This window comes from Cololabis saira, chromosome 12 (assembly GCF_033807715.1).
Source record: "Cololabis saira isolate AMF1-May2022 chromosome 12, fColSai1.1, whole genome shotgun sequence".
Taxonomy (NCBI): domain Eukaryota; kingdom Metazoa; phylum Chordata; class Actinopteri; order Beloniformes; family Belonidae; genus Cololabis; species Cololabis saira.
In genome coordinates this window covers 30,131,361-30,146,783 of record NC_084598.1, presented here as the reverse complement: position 1 = coordinate 30,146,783, position 15,423 = coordinate 30,131,361, and the positions used below count along the sequence as shown (strand labels likewise).

General features: G+C 38.2%; 1 protein-coding gene across 2 annotated transcripts in view; it reads right to left on the bottom strand.

Annotated features, from left to right (window-relative positions):
* tp73 (tumor protein p73) overlaps positions 1-15,423 on the bottom strand; it is a 29,522-nt gene that overhangs the window by 11,548 nt on the left and 2,551 nt on the right. The window contains exons 2-4 of one of the 2 annotated variants that reach the window (XM_061736497.1): positions 10,941-11,036; positions 10,275-10,425; positions 5,136-5,384 (exon numbers count right to left, since the gene is read on the bottom strand). In XM_061736497.1, coding sequence (XP_061592481.1) covers positions 5,136-5,384; positions 10,275-10,425; positions 10,941-11,036 — 496 coding nt within the window. Of the gene's footprint in view, positions 1-5,135; positions 5,385-6,124; positions 6,346-10,274; positions 10,426-10,940; positions 11,037-15,423 lie in introns of those variants that run through there. The other variant, XM_061736498.1, reaches the window with a different exon arrangement.

Here is a 15,423-nt window from a genome sequence, read left to right as displayed (position 1 = left end):
ATGTTAGCACAGGGAGCAACAGAGCAACGCTAAAATAAATACCTATTTTAATTCATGGCTCTCACTTGAATAAAATTGAATTGTGACAACTTAGGAAAGTGTTAGAAAACACATGCCATAAACTCTCCTCCTTTTGTATCTATTGACACTACTTTGACACACATCAATATTCAACTTGTATAAACATTTGACAACATAGCATCAAATGAAAAAGGATTCCTGCATACATGTTGAAATAAATATCTACACTATCACTTTTGAGTCTCGTCAGAGGCTTAGAACAGCAATTCGATGACAAATGTTTTGTTATACATCTGTTGCCTGTAACATTTATTGCTATGTTGCTGCAAACAGACAGTCCTCTCTAACTTAAAACTGTTCATATTCACATTGTTTGGGTACCTAATGCTTATAGCATACTATCTAATAATATACCTAGAGTTGTTTTAACTTCAGTGTTCCTTTAAATTTTGCAAACAAGTTTATGAGGCTGCTTTAAACCACAATATACTGTCAGACAGTATTTTATGCTTCAATAGTACTGCTGATACTTGTTTGTATAGCAAATGTAATGAAAATTAGAGAGAAAATTACAGAAAAATAGACCTTGAGTAATTTAAAAAAATGTAATGCCATGCATGGATGTTTTGCTTTTACTTGTAAACAGTTATACAGATATGAGCCTCTAAAATTATCTATACCTATAAGAAATATCAAGTTTAAGAGTACAGATATGTTAATTTTCTTCAAAGTTCATGCATGCTGGACATCTTTCTTCCCTATCAGCTCTTTATTTTGCACTTATATTACACTGTAATATAAATTGAATTACTACTACTACTACTACTGTCATTTAGCAGACGCTTTTATCCAAAGCGACTTACATATGAGTTAATATGAATATATGAATTAATACAGTAGATGTGATCAAAAGCACTTGAACTGGGACATAAATATCCTGAAATTCATTCGCAAAATCTCTATAAAGTTCTCTCCCTAGATATGTGGTCAATTTTCAAAGCAATGCCACTGACTATTGCATCCATCCATCCATCCATCCATCCATCCATCCATCCATCCATCCATCCATCCATCCATCCATCCATCCATCCATCCATCCATCCATCCATCCATCCATCCATCCATCCATCCATCATTCCATGCTCCTGGCTGGAGGACCAGTGGTGGCAGGTTGGGACAAGCTCCTGCAGACGAGGTGATAATTGCCAGACCATCATCCACATACACAAGCAGCAGCTTGCCCACTGCAAATTTGGTTCACAAATATCAAATATGTTTATGCACATTCATACATACAAAGGCTCTTTAAACTACCATGCGGCACATGTCCACAAAGTTCAATCAGATTTCCCTCACTCTGTAATTATACTGGATTAAATTCAGTTTAGAAAACTCGGAAGCCTGCTTAGTTTGAATTTACTATTTGCTATTTACCAGCATAGTCCTTGAAGATGGTAAAAGATTAGTCTGTCAGGCATACTAACATAGACTAAGTGTTATAAAGATTGTTACATGATACACAATGGAATATTGCTTAGAGTTAAACTTATTTTATTTTCCTGGGTGGATGGCACCCCAGTCTTCTGACCTGTGTTAAAATTAAACATTGTTATATGGATTGAAATTAGTGAGGGCTGTTTTCTTTATTTTCCATGTGAGTTTAAAAGTCCTTGCTTATATTCAATAAGAAATAAAACAAATCACACAAAATCATAACAATGCGAGACATTTCTTTGTGTGGGTTAATTGATAAAACACATCTGACAAACCAAATACAAGCAAAAACGCTCTCTCATCAAGTGAGTCTTCCTAGATCCCACGCTTGGCACGAAGACCCATGGTGATGTGGCTGTGGATGATGCATTAGGAAAGGAAGGGAAGGATGCATTGTGCAGGGCGTGTTGGGACCTGCGTCCTAACGGAGAGTCGCTAATAGCTGGGAAAAGCAGCTTCTCACAGGCCGCTGTGCCGTGCATGCTTGAGCCTGCATCCCCGACGCATCAGATCCCCCCTCCCACTCCCACTCATGATACATACAGTACTCGCGTGCACACTGTCACACACATACACCAAGTCCTAGAGCGTGGAAAGAAGTCTTATTACTTGAAAATGCTGAGGTGTTAGATGTGATTTCCAGCTCTGGTGACGCTTGATGGCATCCAAGCCAAGGCATCACCTTTAAGAAGCAAGAGGGCGTCAGAGTTTCAGTGCTGTTATAACTAAAGTGGGGGTATTACCAAGATAGATTAACCTGGGTTTGGGTGGATTTACTGTATGTGGAAACACTATGATAAATGAGCAAAAGGATTGTGTCCTCTGCTCTGTTCTCATTTTCAGTGGTGAAATACATGTAGACCGACGTGACCGACACCTAACCTTCATCATGCTGTTTCAAACTTTAGGAGATGGGATTTAATGAGAAATGCTCAATGCAATAGGGGGATAGGTTTCTTGTAATCTCTCAAAGCATTGCATGCCACCCGCTCTTACCAAAAGGCAGAAAGGGTGGGAGGCAGGGCAGGTATAGTAGGAGGCAGATAATAGTGAATGTGCCCACATGGCTTTTGGCATTCCCCACTGCCTCAGGCTACAAGAACTGTTACCTTCATTCAGACTGCGTGAATCAGCCTCATCACATAGCAGAAATGTTTTTTTTTTCCCGAAACTTAAGCCTGACAGCTAATTAGTCTTTTCCTGTAAAACGCATTTTAACTTTTAAAATGTCTGAAATCTGTAAGGCATGCTTTGAGGTGATGATGGCCTTCATCTAAGATCACACAGTACACGATCAAGCTGTGTTTAACAGATAATAAAAAAGAACCTTATTCTACAATATAATAGCAATTAAATATCTCTTCTTATGCTTATCTTATAATCACTCGCACTACGTAAAACAAAAGAATTACAGCAACTCCCTAAAATGTAAGAGTCTTCATCTTGCCTCTCCCTTGTTCTAATCCTCCTCTTTAATGGCAGTACAGGCATCCAAATAATCACAGGTTTCCTCACAATCCTTTTACTGCTGCTTCATCATCTATATCTTCAATCATGTGCCAGTCGAACACTCCTTTGTTTCATCTCCGGTGGTGGTAGCACACATATGCACGCACACACACGCAAAAGAGAGAGAAAGGAAAAAAACAACTATTTTTTACTTGATTTGGTGAAGCAAGGCTTCCTGTTCATAAACTGATGATCATTTTAAAAGTACCGCCAATGAGAAGAGCGTATTTCATAATAGAAGGAGAGAATCAGTCGGAGTTTCCCTTAAATTGAAAATAAAATGGTATCTTGCTTATTTTGATTGTATATGTTTAATAAATGAGGCCATGGGAGGCGTTACAAACTACTCTCATGGGACATCAGGGAGAATGTAGCAAATAAGAATTTGGCATATTCAAATTCAAAGTCTAGCCTAATGTAGCCATCATTTTCACATTAAGCCAAACTACACTGAGCTCAAATTTGGCACATCAGTGTACACAAAACACAGAGCTTTCATTCATAGCATTTTCACTGATTTTGGTTGAAAATTCATTCCAATATCACGTTAAGCTGATAGATAATATGAGCATTATTTTTGTCCATTTCATAATATTTTATTTAAATAGTCATAATTTATGGTCCTACCAAAAAGAGGATAGGTAGGAATTTAGCAGTTAAATAATTAAATGAAAAATAAGAAACTCCCATGTTTTTAAGGTTTAGCTTTAACTAGCTCAGAGACATATTTGATCAAAATTAACACTATGAAGCTCTTGGGCCCAATTGTTACTTGGGTTTATTGTTATTTACTACAAATGTCTAAATATTCACTTTTCAACCCATTCTGAGCCTCACACAACTATTAAACTGTTCAGCTGAAGCATCCTGATTTTGTTTGTAGCGGTAAATTCCAGAGTTACACTAACGTTTTTAACAGTTTTTTTCTGGAGTGTGGCCATGAGGAAGATCTAAGCCTGAAAATTGGAGAGGGAAAAAAGGAGATGATGGACACGTTTTAGAAGAGGACGTGGGGAAACTTTAGGCGCCAGAGGTGACAGCCATGAGTGTGTACTAAGACTGTGAGGAAGAAAGAGACAGAAGAAGAAAAGCACCCAGGTCAAAGACCACCGCTCTAATGTCCGCGGATCTTCTTACATCGCTGAGGATTGAGTAGAAGAGCCCACCACGGATGGTTACTTCAAGCAAACACACAGAGACTCACTAAAGCACATGAATACACACACACACACACACACACACATTAACGCACACACATTGAGTGAAGGAAGAGCAGGTTGTCTCTTGTTTCAGGGAGGTCAACTGTGTGACACTCGGAGGTGACACCTTTCCAACAGGACACTTCTCATCAGGTCATGACAAATTACTCAGCTCCCATTTCACGGTGCTTGTTTGTGCTTCTTCTCTTCATTTTCCTGTTAAGGTTTCTCTGAGCTGTACTGCTTATGCACGATCAGGCTTAGATTTGCTTATCATATGCACAATATATGCAAGTACATATGATATTATCCCTGTTCAACAGGTGTATGCATTAAGCCTTGCTATTAAAGTGCAAAACAAATCACACCAGTAAAGTAATCCCTCTGAAAAATGTACACATTGTGATGATTGTATCAAAATGTTAGTGTTATTAATGTGATATTACATTAGGATTACAATGCCCTGATAAAGAGAGGCGAGATATATTAATATAATTTCATTACATAGTACTCATAGATCAGAATAATTTGTAAAACTTGAGATTTTCAAACTAATATCGAATCATGTCTTTCCAAATACTGATTTCTTTTATTTATGAATTGACTCCGGTCAAACATGCACATGATGCAGGACTAAATGTTTTCAAAAGGTTTCCTGAGAACGTGTTTTTTTTTGTTGCACTCACCTTACTGATTTAAAAGAGGTGAGCACAGGACAAGATGAATCACTGAATCATACTCTGCTTTCACTTGCACGCCGCATGTCTGCACATGTGAGGGCTTGATAGAGTGTGGGAGAATGAGCGTCTTTGTGTGAATGTTAGTGCATGTGCGAGGAAGACAGCGGTAGAAACGCATGTGTGCACAGACACAGTCACTGCACAGCAAGGCCACAAAAGTGTGTGTACTCACGGTCCATGTGGCGGACTTGGCGGTGCTGGACTGCTGGAAGGACACCTGGAAGTCGTGTGGCCCGGGGTAGTCGGTGTTGGAGGGGATCGCCGGGGCAGGCGACAGGCCCTCGAAAGTGGAGTTGGGCTGGGAGTAGGGCGAAGGGGTGGGCACGGCCGATGAAGAGGCGTTCTCAGAGCTGTAGGGGCTGGCGGACGTCGCACGGCTCCCCAGGCTCTCCATGCTGCTGCTCAGCAGGTTGTACTGGGACTGGGGAGAAATGAGGAGGGTAGAGAATGAAGCAGGCAAGAGGGAGGGAGCAGAAAGGCAGAAGGAGGACACAGGTAGAGGTGAGAGACAGGGACTTGGAGGCTTAGGAAAGGTCAGATTACAATGGCAAGGGAGATTTGTGTAAATTGTGTGATGATTTGTGTGTAAGATAGATATCCACAATCAGAACTGGACACATTTTGAACAACTTACACATGAAAAACAACAACCATCACAGTTCTCTAACATGTGTGTAAGTGTGTGAATGAATGAGTATAAGTTGGTGTAGTGAAACCCCTGCAGCGGCTTCCTTGGGGCTATGGGAGGCAAGTTGTAAAACACAGAATATTTGCTCTGCCTATTTCCCATTCGGCCTTTTTCCCCATGACTTCGAAGAGGACAAAGTTGATGTACTAAGGTGTACACAAAATAACACTTTTAAAAGTTATTGCTCAATCAAAAAACACACACAGCCAACTAAGCTCCCGGTTATCCACCTTCAGTCATGGACATATAACAGTGATTTTCTTTAAAGAAAAAAAAACACAGAGAATCCAGTATCCTAAAAACATGACAAAAAAGTGAAATAACTTATAATGACCCCTGTTTGTATTGTGTACAAAATACTGACACTGATAGCGGTTTCAGATGGATGTAGGCATGCATTACACAAATATGCATTTACCCAACAGGTAGACAAAAAAACCACAACAAACAAAACAAAAAAAAACTAACTTTACCTTCTTTTTCACGTAGTACATCCTCTAGTGCACGGGCCTCATTTGTTAATCTTCAGCCACTCAAATATCCAAAAAACAATAGATCAACGAGAACGCGGGAGCACAGTCTAACCACGGAGTTCAAGCAAGGTGTGCATCAGCGGTCATACTGTACCACACACACCAACACTCACACATGTGCTGCCGGGACAGGGAAAAGGGTGAGGACTGGTTTGGAGAGAGAGAAATGATAGAATGAGACGAGGGGAGAGAAGCAGCGAGGGAAAGAGGGATGGGAACCCAAAAAATGGTACGGTATTCTAATTACGGCATGCCCGGACATAGACTGCAATGCCGGGGCACATGTACACACACGCTCCAAAACACCTTGTGAAGGCCTACACTAAGTAAACACTGTCTGGTCTGACAGAGAGTGCAAGATAGAAGAGAGAGAGAGAGAGAGAGAGAGAGAGAGAGAGAGAGAGAGAGAGAGAGAGAGAGAGAGAGAGAGAGAGAGAGAGAGAGAGAGAGAGAGAGAGAGAGACAGAGAGAGAGAAAGAAGAAGCAAAGCACGTCAAAGAACAGAGTTCAAAGGTCAGATCCCTCCATGTCTTGTATTGTATATCAATACAACATTACCTAAACAGTGGGGGGGTTAACATTCTTAACACCACAGACTCTTCAAAACTTTTCAAACTTTAATGCAGAATGGAAATCACTATCAATGATACCTGGTTTATTTACACTTGAAATGAAAAGATTTTGTAGATCTGATGTGAGGAATTTTATTCTGAAATTGAGTTTAGTCAAAATTGAAAGTCTCACCAGGAACATGCAGAGTCTGCAGTCAATATAATTTAGCTATAAACTCTCACACTTTTGATGTTTCATTTGAATTCAAACAATACAAACTAATTCAGTTATTCTAGCATATCTTAGTTGCACAAAAACAATAATAGCAGTAAAATACTCTGATCAAGTAGTTTTTAGGTATCGTAGTTTCAAAACTATTTCATTAGGATGCATCTGAAACACAGCCTTTCCAAGCAATACAGTTTTGTCACGAAGCATCATTTTGTGTTGAAGTATACAAAGCTCTTGTAACTCAAAGTCATTGATGCCATAAGTAATCTAAAAATGTTGATAGGTCTTTCATTCATAATTTCTATAACTTTCTATAACTGTTTAATGGCACATTGTTGCTCGGTGACGGATCACCAAATAGTGATATTTTTCCCCTGAAATTCCCACATGGTCAATATACACTTTTACTTTTACTAATAATCATTGATATTTTGTTGATATTTTGTTTTACTTGGGTATTTTATTTATTGTACATGATCTATTATAGAACATGTTTTTTTGTTGCTGCCTCTTTTACCTTGTTCATTCATTAGTGTGTTGCTAATAAGAAACCACCTTAAACACCACCAATATTTTCCATGAATATAGAACTTTTTCTTAAGATTTTATTAGACTGCTCCCATCACACAGCACACATGTAGTTCATTCATTTAATGTAATAATGCATGGCATTATTTGCTCTCATGAACATTCTCAGGAATCCTCCAGGGTGTGCTTTGTGTTTTTAACCTCAGATCCTAAGAACAACCGTGAAAATGTAAAATGCTGAAAAAAAAGGATAAAAAAAAAAAACAAACACACATACATAATGTAAATCCCCAGTGCTTTCGTGCTGTGGTCCAGCAGATGAACGCAAAGGTCAATGTCCGAGACTTAGTGCAAACCATGCAGGTTAAACTGCGATGCTCACTTGTGTGGTTGTTGGGATCTATACATCGACTCTAACTCCGGTATGTGCATCGCAACACACCAGAATCAGAGCGACTAACACCAAACAGCTGATTAAGTGTTTACTTTTCAGGGTACGCAGGCAACATTTCCCATGAAACTATACACATCAGGAATATCTTATTTAAGATAAAACGTTCCTCATCCCGTTGGACAATATGACATTTTAACATTTAAGCTGATATGTGCCGATGTTGATTTTCTCATGAAAATTCTGACGTCGTTCTAATATTTCACTGTTTACAGCTTTTGAAATCTTGCTCTAAAATGTGTTATCAAAGGGGCTTTACAGACACAAAAGAAGCCCAGGTGTATGTGTTGACAACAGAAAATATTTCAGACAACCACACATTGTCATACAGGCACATAAACTCACAGGTGTGCTTCGTCTTAGTTGAACTCAATCCACAACAAGTTGAAACAGAGCTTAAGCCTTCTCTGCTGCTGTGTGAGCAAATGTGTGTATGTGTGCCTGTGTGTGTGTGTGTGTGTTTCTCATCCTAGCATCATCTGATGTCCCCTATGGCGAGGCATCCTAGTAGCTGCCACTCAAAACCAAGCTTAAATACTCAAAACATTGAGAGAGCTAGATAAGCCTCCTGTAGCAACCCTCACTTGTCAGGATGAGTGAAACATAATAGGTTGAGGATAAAAAGAGTATCTGCCTCCGTAATGGACTGTGTTTAAATCTACTTATTTCATCAAAGTTTGCACTGAAATAAATGGCATTGCTACTTTTAATGCAATTAACAACATTAAATCCCATTCTGCCTTGTTGTTGATCTGAATAAAGGAAATATCAAGACCAAAATTAAACTGGGATGTGTTCATGAATGGCATTACATTAAAAGTAGACGAGTAGTTAAACAGTGACGGGTTAAACAGAGGTGAGGAAGGGGAAGGGGAGGTAAATGGGAAGTTTTTTTTGAAAGACTGCCCCCTGTTGGGAAGATTTAGAAAGGTGCAAAAACAAGACAGAATAAACGTATATTATATATTACGTTTTATATTATATTACGTTATAAAATAATAATAATAATAATAATAATAATAATAATAATAATAATAATAATAATAATAATAATAATAAAAGGAAATCTATGAATATGAATATCTAAAAACGAATGATTAAAATCTGAGAAAAATCGAATAAAGTAATTATATTATATGAAGGGCCTGCTTCTGCTAATGCAGAACTTCCTAATGCAAAATTAAAAAAAAAAAAAAATCATTCCACAAGAGCATGTATATTTATTTTTTTTAACACAGGTTCAGATTCATGTAGTGCCACTATTGTTTGCACCCTCAGGAGAAAAATGAAATTATTTTTTTCAACTGTTTTCTGAAAAATTTAAAATGGCAAGAGCTGTCTAACAACATTGTAACCACATGAAATGTACAATTCCCCATTACCAAACCAGCAAAGCCCAATTTTCCATCATAAAATGTCTCTCATATGTCATATTATAAACAACTTGGATCCACTTACCACATCACACAGCATCTTCAAGGCTCCTGATAAATAAGATGTGGTACAATAGTTCTGTTTCTTTTCTCTAGTAGGACTTTTGGTGCTGTAATCAAGTATGACTGTAACAGTAAATCTCTGCATGGCCAGGTAACCCTCCTGTGGAGTGGAGGATGGAGGATGAGCGATGCCCTGCCTCTATTCTCCTGTACTTGTTTCCCAAACTTGACTCGACCTCCTTCCCTTGACCTGCATCTGGCAACTCATGCTGGCTCCGCCTCCTTCTTTTTCTGTCATGATAATTAATTAACCAGCCACACAAGCCCAGGCTTGTCCACTAAATGATAAGATCTGAAGCAGTATTAAAGATTGTCTCTTATATGAGAGACAAAGATAGATGCACAAGATCAGCCCCAGGTCATTCATATCCATTCTTTATTCACAAAAATAGTTCTTAGTCTCTTTGAGGTTGGCAGGTGTAAGCTGTGCATTCACCTTCAAACATATTCACGTGCTTATTAATGCTCTCACACACGGACACACCCTAACCTACAGATGGCTCTAAAGTGAAGCAGCAAGGGGTCCCTGGCTTGGGATTTTCTGAGCCCTCCCCCACAATCAACACGCACAGCCCCCCCAGAGTCCCAGCAGAGAGATAGGGAGGGAAAAAGCTGCTGAGGAGAGGGAAATTACACAGGAGGGAATCTCCTCAGCACTGGAGGGAAAAAAGTAAAAAGATGCAACAACAAACAAGGGGGGGAAGGATCCCTGTAAGTGTGTGTATGTGGTTGCTCCCAAAGCATAAATATAAATTTCACCGGATTATAAACTTAACACCTCGGATATCAGAAATAAATGTCAGAATCATGCAACACAAGCTCAAGTTCTTACCATTACATTGTCGTTCATGTCTCTCATATGGTAGACATCCATGGATACTTCCGATGAGTTGCAGTGATTCCCAGGGGTGCAAGTAGACGGCACCGGGTGTTCCCCTGGCCGGCTGTTTGGGGGGAGCTCAAAATAGGTGCTGTCTGGTTCCCTACGACCACACCGTGCCATGGATACACGTTGAACAAAGAGTATATAGAAAAAAAAAAACAATTCAAATGTATCTGTGTGTCTCATAACAGACAAATGCATGAAAACAAATCAAATAAAACATTTTTCATGTATCTGAATAGCTTTAAAGGAAGGGAAAGCAATGCAAAATTGAACTCAAATCACATAACATTTTTGGATACTTTGCAATATTGGAAATTAAAACTTTATTTTACTTCTTATAGGAAAGTTCTTATAGAAAACTGTTGTATAAAAAATAGTGCTAATATTTCTTATCATAGCACATCAAATGAATGCAGGAATAAAAAAAACGGGCACCTGAAAAAGCAAACACTTCTTTGTTGTACAATTCGTTTTAGATTGGAAATAATTCCAACTTGCTCTCATATTGATACAATTCAGTTACTGTATGACACACATCACATTTTTAATAAAACCACGACACAGTTGTGATGGAAAGAAAACCAGTCATCAGCAGGTGTTGTTGAAACTCACAGGGAGCTCCACAGGTGCTCAAAGGTCCCTCCTTCTTCAGCAACAGCGGACTGGGACATCTTAGAGGATGGGAAGTCTGACGAGGGATAGAACACTCTGCAGAAAAAAACAAACGTCTTTGATTTCTTCTTCATTTTTTTCTAGTTTGTAGGGGTTTTTTTTTAAACCTAAAGGCCTGGAGTGTATATGTCAGGTAATTGCACAAAAAACATTTGATTAATATTAGTTTGTGGTCCTTTTCAATGAGAGGAAGGATTTCAAAACACACACACGTTCATCCAGGTGTGATCACACTCATGTAGTCGTAGGCAGGTGCCACAGGTACCAGGGGGCTGAGCATGCCCAGGCAGGCCTTATTCACTGCCATCTCCCTCTAAGGGGAAGCTTCAGCTCTTCAAAGTCTGAACGTAGCATATCTTTCTTTCAACATAACACAAGTCTAAAATGTGCTCACTGCAAAAACCATCACTGATTCCAAAACAGTTTGAAAGAATAAGATGGTGCAGGTGGTGCAGAGTGGCCTATACGTGAAGATTTGGTTAGACCAGAAGCCCTACTCACTTTGCAGAATATTGATTTTATCTGTACGTCATTGTGACTGTTTAGAGACGAAAGCCAATGTTCACATATCAAGCTGTCTGAATGGGCGGGGGATTAAATATATCCAGCCATCAAATAAATCCGTGTTTGGAATAACCATAAAACCATAACCATAACCTAACCAGCAGTAGGAATGGGCGATATTTTACAGTTCACGATAAACCGTCAAAAAAATTCCCCACGGTAAGAATTTGTCATCTCGCGGTAAAAACTATAAAATCCCGTTGATGACGAAGGAAGGAAGGAAGGAAGGAAGGAAGGAAGGAAGGAAGGAAGGAAGGAAGGAAGGAAGGAAGGAAGGAAGGAAGGAAGGAAGGAAAAAGGGAAGAAAGAAAGAAAGAAAGAAAGAAAGAAAGAAAGAAAGAAAGAAAGAAAGAAAGAAAGAAAGGGAGGAAAGAAAAAAGGAAGGAGGAAGGATGGAAGAAAGAAAGAAAGAAAGAAAGAAAGAAAGAAAGAAAGAAAGAAAGAAAGAAAGAAAGAAAGAAAGAAAGAAAGAAAGAAAGAAAGAAAGAAAGAAAGAAAGAAAGAAAGAAAGATAAATTCCCATTGGTGTAGTTTAGTAGCATTTAGTATCTTTTAGAGCAGTGATTTGGGGGCTCCAAAGACTGAATGTGGTGATAGATTTATAGTTACAAAGGTGGAGTTGAATTGGTATTTTTTCTATCGTCATTTTTATCGTTTTCGGGATAAATGCCAGAAATTATCGTGATAATTTTTTTAGTCCATACCGCCCATCCCTAACCAGCAGGCCTACCGCAACGTTGATAAATAAATGCCTCGAGTTTCCTGCAGTCCCCAGTAGGATATTCTGATGATCAACGTCCAGCATAAAATCCTGTTGGGCATATTTGGTGTTTATTAGCCCATATTCACAGTTGCGCACCACAGCACAGCGTCACGTCTCCTAGTAACTTCTCTGCAGGACTGCGCAATAAAAAACTGTGGCAAAGGACGACTTGGACCCTGTGTGACAAATAAATAGGAACAAAACCTTAACGATCAATCAAATTCAACGAATTGGTTGTACGTTTCATCCAGTTCCGTCGGTGAGCTACTGTAAGCTTATCTCAGCACAACAGGAGTCTTTTCACTTTGGTCTGTTCTGAATCGATTGAAGATACGCAGCCTTGTAAACATCTAAAGTGATGTCATGACTCCAGAGCAAACCTGTTTTTCTTATGTTCTTCGAAGTGGTCCTGCAGCCATGCAGTTTGCCTAACACGCGTTTGATTGATGCCACATGATTTAAAGTATACGCTTTATGAAATACAACAAAAAAGAACAAAAAATGACAAAGGGCCCTGCGGCGCGCAGGGCGACTCCAGCTGGAGCCGGAGCTTCCCGCTATTCCCGCAGAAATAGCCGCCTCAAAAAAACAGGAAAAAAAACCAAACCCCACCCCAAACCCCCCCACCAGCATAAATAAAGTTGGAATTGTAGAAAGACCTGCTCTCTTTAGTCTTATAAAGGATTTGCTTATCTTTAGGGAGGAGGTGATAGCCTATTTACGGTCCTGAAACTTCAATACATGTGATTATGTTAAAATGAATAAAGTACTTCAATACATGTGATTATGTTAAAATGAATAAAGTCACGCTATCAAATAGACCTATAGATTCAATACATCCTACTAACGAACTGGTAAAGTGGACAATAGGCTTTAAAAGGCATTTAACATTTTTGTGCCACATACAATTATTTATTCAGATTTAAACAAAGTGTATGAGACAGTTAAGTAAATTCTTAAAATACAGAGTCAAACGTTAGAATATATATGGAATTGCACTGTTCTGCATTAACATTGCATTTCTTTTCTTTGGCTTTAGTATTATCCTTATTTATTTATTTTTTATAAAACACGGCCTCTGCTGGTTTTTTGCGTACATTATCATTTGACTGTACACTTCTGCCATATTCACCTGTCTCTATTTTGCGTCTCCACTCCCGGGTTACAGCACCCATGACAACACATTAAACGCACACTGCTCTCCCAAGGGCCACTTTATGTTAAAACCAGAGTCCCAAATGAGCAGATATTAATTTTTAAAATTGTTTTAGACTCCATCCTCCTCGGGCCCAGGTGAAATATTTCTAATGAGGACTAAAAATGTTGAAGCATAAGTTGTGGTTATGGCTCATTATCCGGGAGTTTACACAATGAAATGTATCGAATAAACACACGTTTTTTTTGTATATTTATATATCTATCTATCAATTTTAATAGATAGTTACTTATTATTTTCAGATTTTATTCATGACGTTTGTAAGATTTTCTTTTAGATCATTTTCATCTATTCGAAAATACTGAACGCTTATCACACACCGACCAAGGTGAAATTGCAATATATATATATATATATATATATATATATATATATATATATATATATATATATATATATATATATATATATACATACACACATATATAATAATGATCTAACACATATAGCCTAGTTTAAAACCTAATCGCTTATATAGATCGGTAAAGATATAGAGATTTAGGCCTACCTGAAGGTTATTTTTATTCCAATCCAAACACCCAAGAATTGTGTTGCGATGAGTTCCTGTCTGTTTGTCGAACATGCCAGGAAAGTGACCCTCCATAAAAAATAACATGAAAAAATGTAAAAAAAATAAAAAAATAAAACAAACACAAAAAAGCGATCGAAAACAGATCTGATAAGAGTGGCTGAAGATGATTGATTTTTCTGAGAAGCAATATTAACTGTGAAGAGGACGGAAACTGATTTGCATGCTCTCCAGAGAAGTGTGTGCTGATGAAACAGAGGAGGCGGTGAAGCGTCTCTTGCGCTGAGAGAAGCAGAGAGGCGGTAGCGCGGTTTGGCCGCACACAAGCGGGAAACCTTTTCAATTTAGAAGTGGTTAAGTGATGTCCATACAAACAGTAATTAAACAGTTACAAACTGATTCGGGTTAATAGAGTTTGCATGAATCCACTGTCAAGGATGTGAAACGGTAAATAATTCAATAGGGTAGGCTACATCTGGCCTTATTATTAGTTTGAGTTTTTGAGTTTAGAATATGACAATATACTATATCTATAGGAGAGCATATTGTAAAATGTTTAACGCAATTCCCATTCAAAGATAGGTTGTTGTCTGGATGTTTGCCCTAAATTGCTACACGTGCGCTATTACGTCACTGACGCAGAAGGCAAGCTCATTCGGTACCAAACTACATTTCCCAGGTTGGGAAAAAGTCTGGCTATTACCACAGAAGTTTTTCCTAACTAATAAAGTCAAGGAGATTTCCTTTAAAATGCTACACAGATTCTATCCTACCAATCATTATTTACAGAGACTTAAGAAAGACATTGATGTGAGTTGTAGGCCTACTTTTTGTGGTTTTCCCAATGAAACACTGATTCATTTTTTTGGTCTTGCCTGTACACAAAAAAACTGTGGAGTAAATTGTCCCGCTTTATTGTAGATCACATCTACCCCCAATTTAATTTGTGCTGGAAAAATGTATTGTTTGGATATATTGAATTTGACAGGAATCTCAACTGTAAATTTTATTTGATCAATTTGCTCGTTATTTTAACTAAATTCTATATCCACAGATCCAAATTTTAAAATAAAAAGCCGAATTTTCCGGAGCTGTCAGCATATATCAAACAATACATATTCTCCATATCTGATTCTGTAAATAAAAAAGCTGTTAAAATTTATGACCTTTGTAAGCTATATAAGATATTTGTTTAATTTTTTTTTCTTTGTCAATGACTAATTCCCCTGGCGTATTTGTGACTGTATAATTGTGTAGTTTATGTTGTATACACATATGTCTGATGTTGCTCTCAATTCTGTGTATACTTATGTCTTTTGCTTCAATAAAGTTGAGGAAAAAAAAGAAAAAA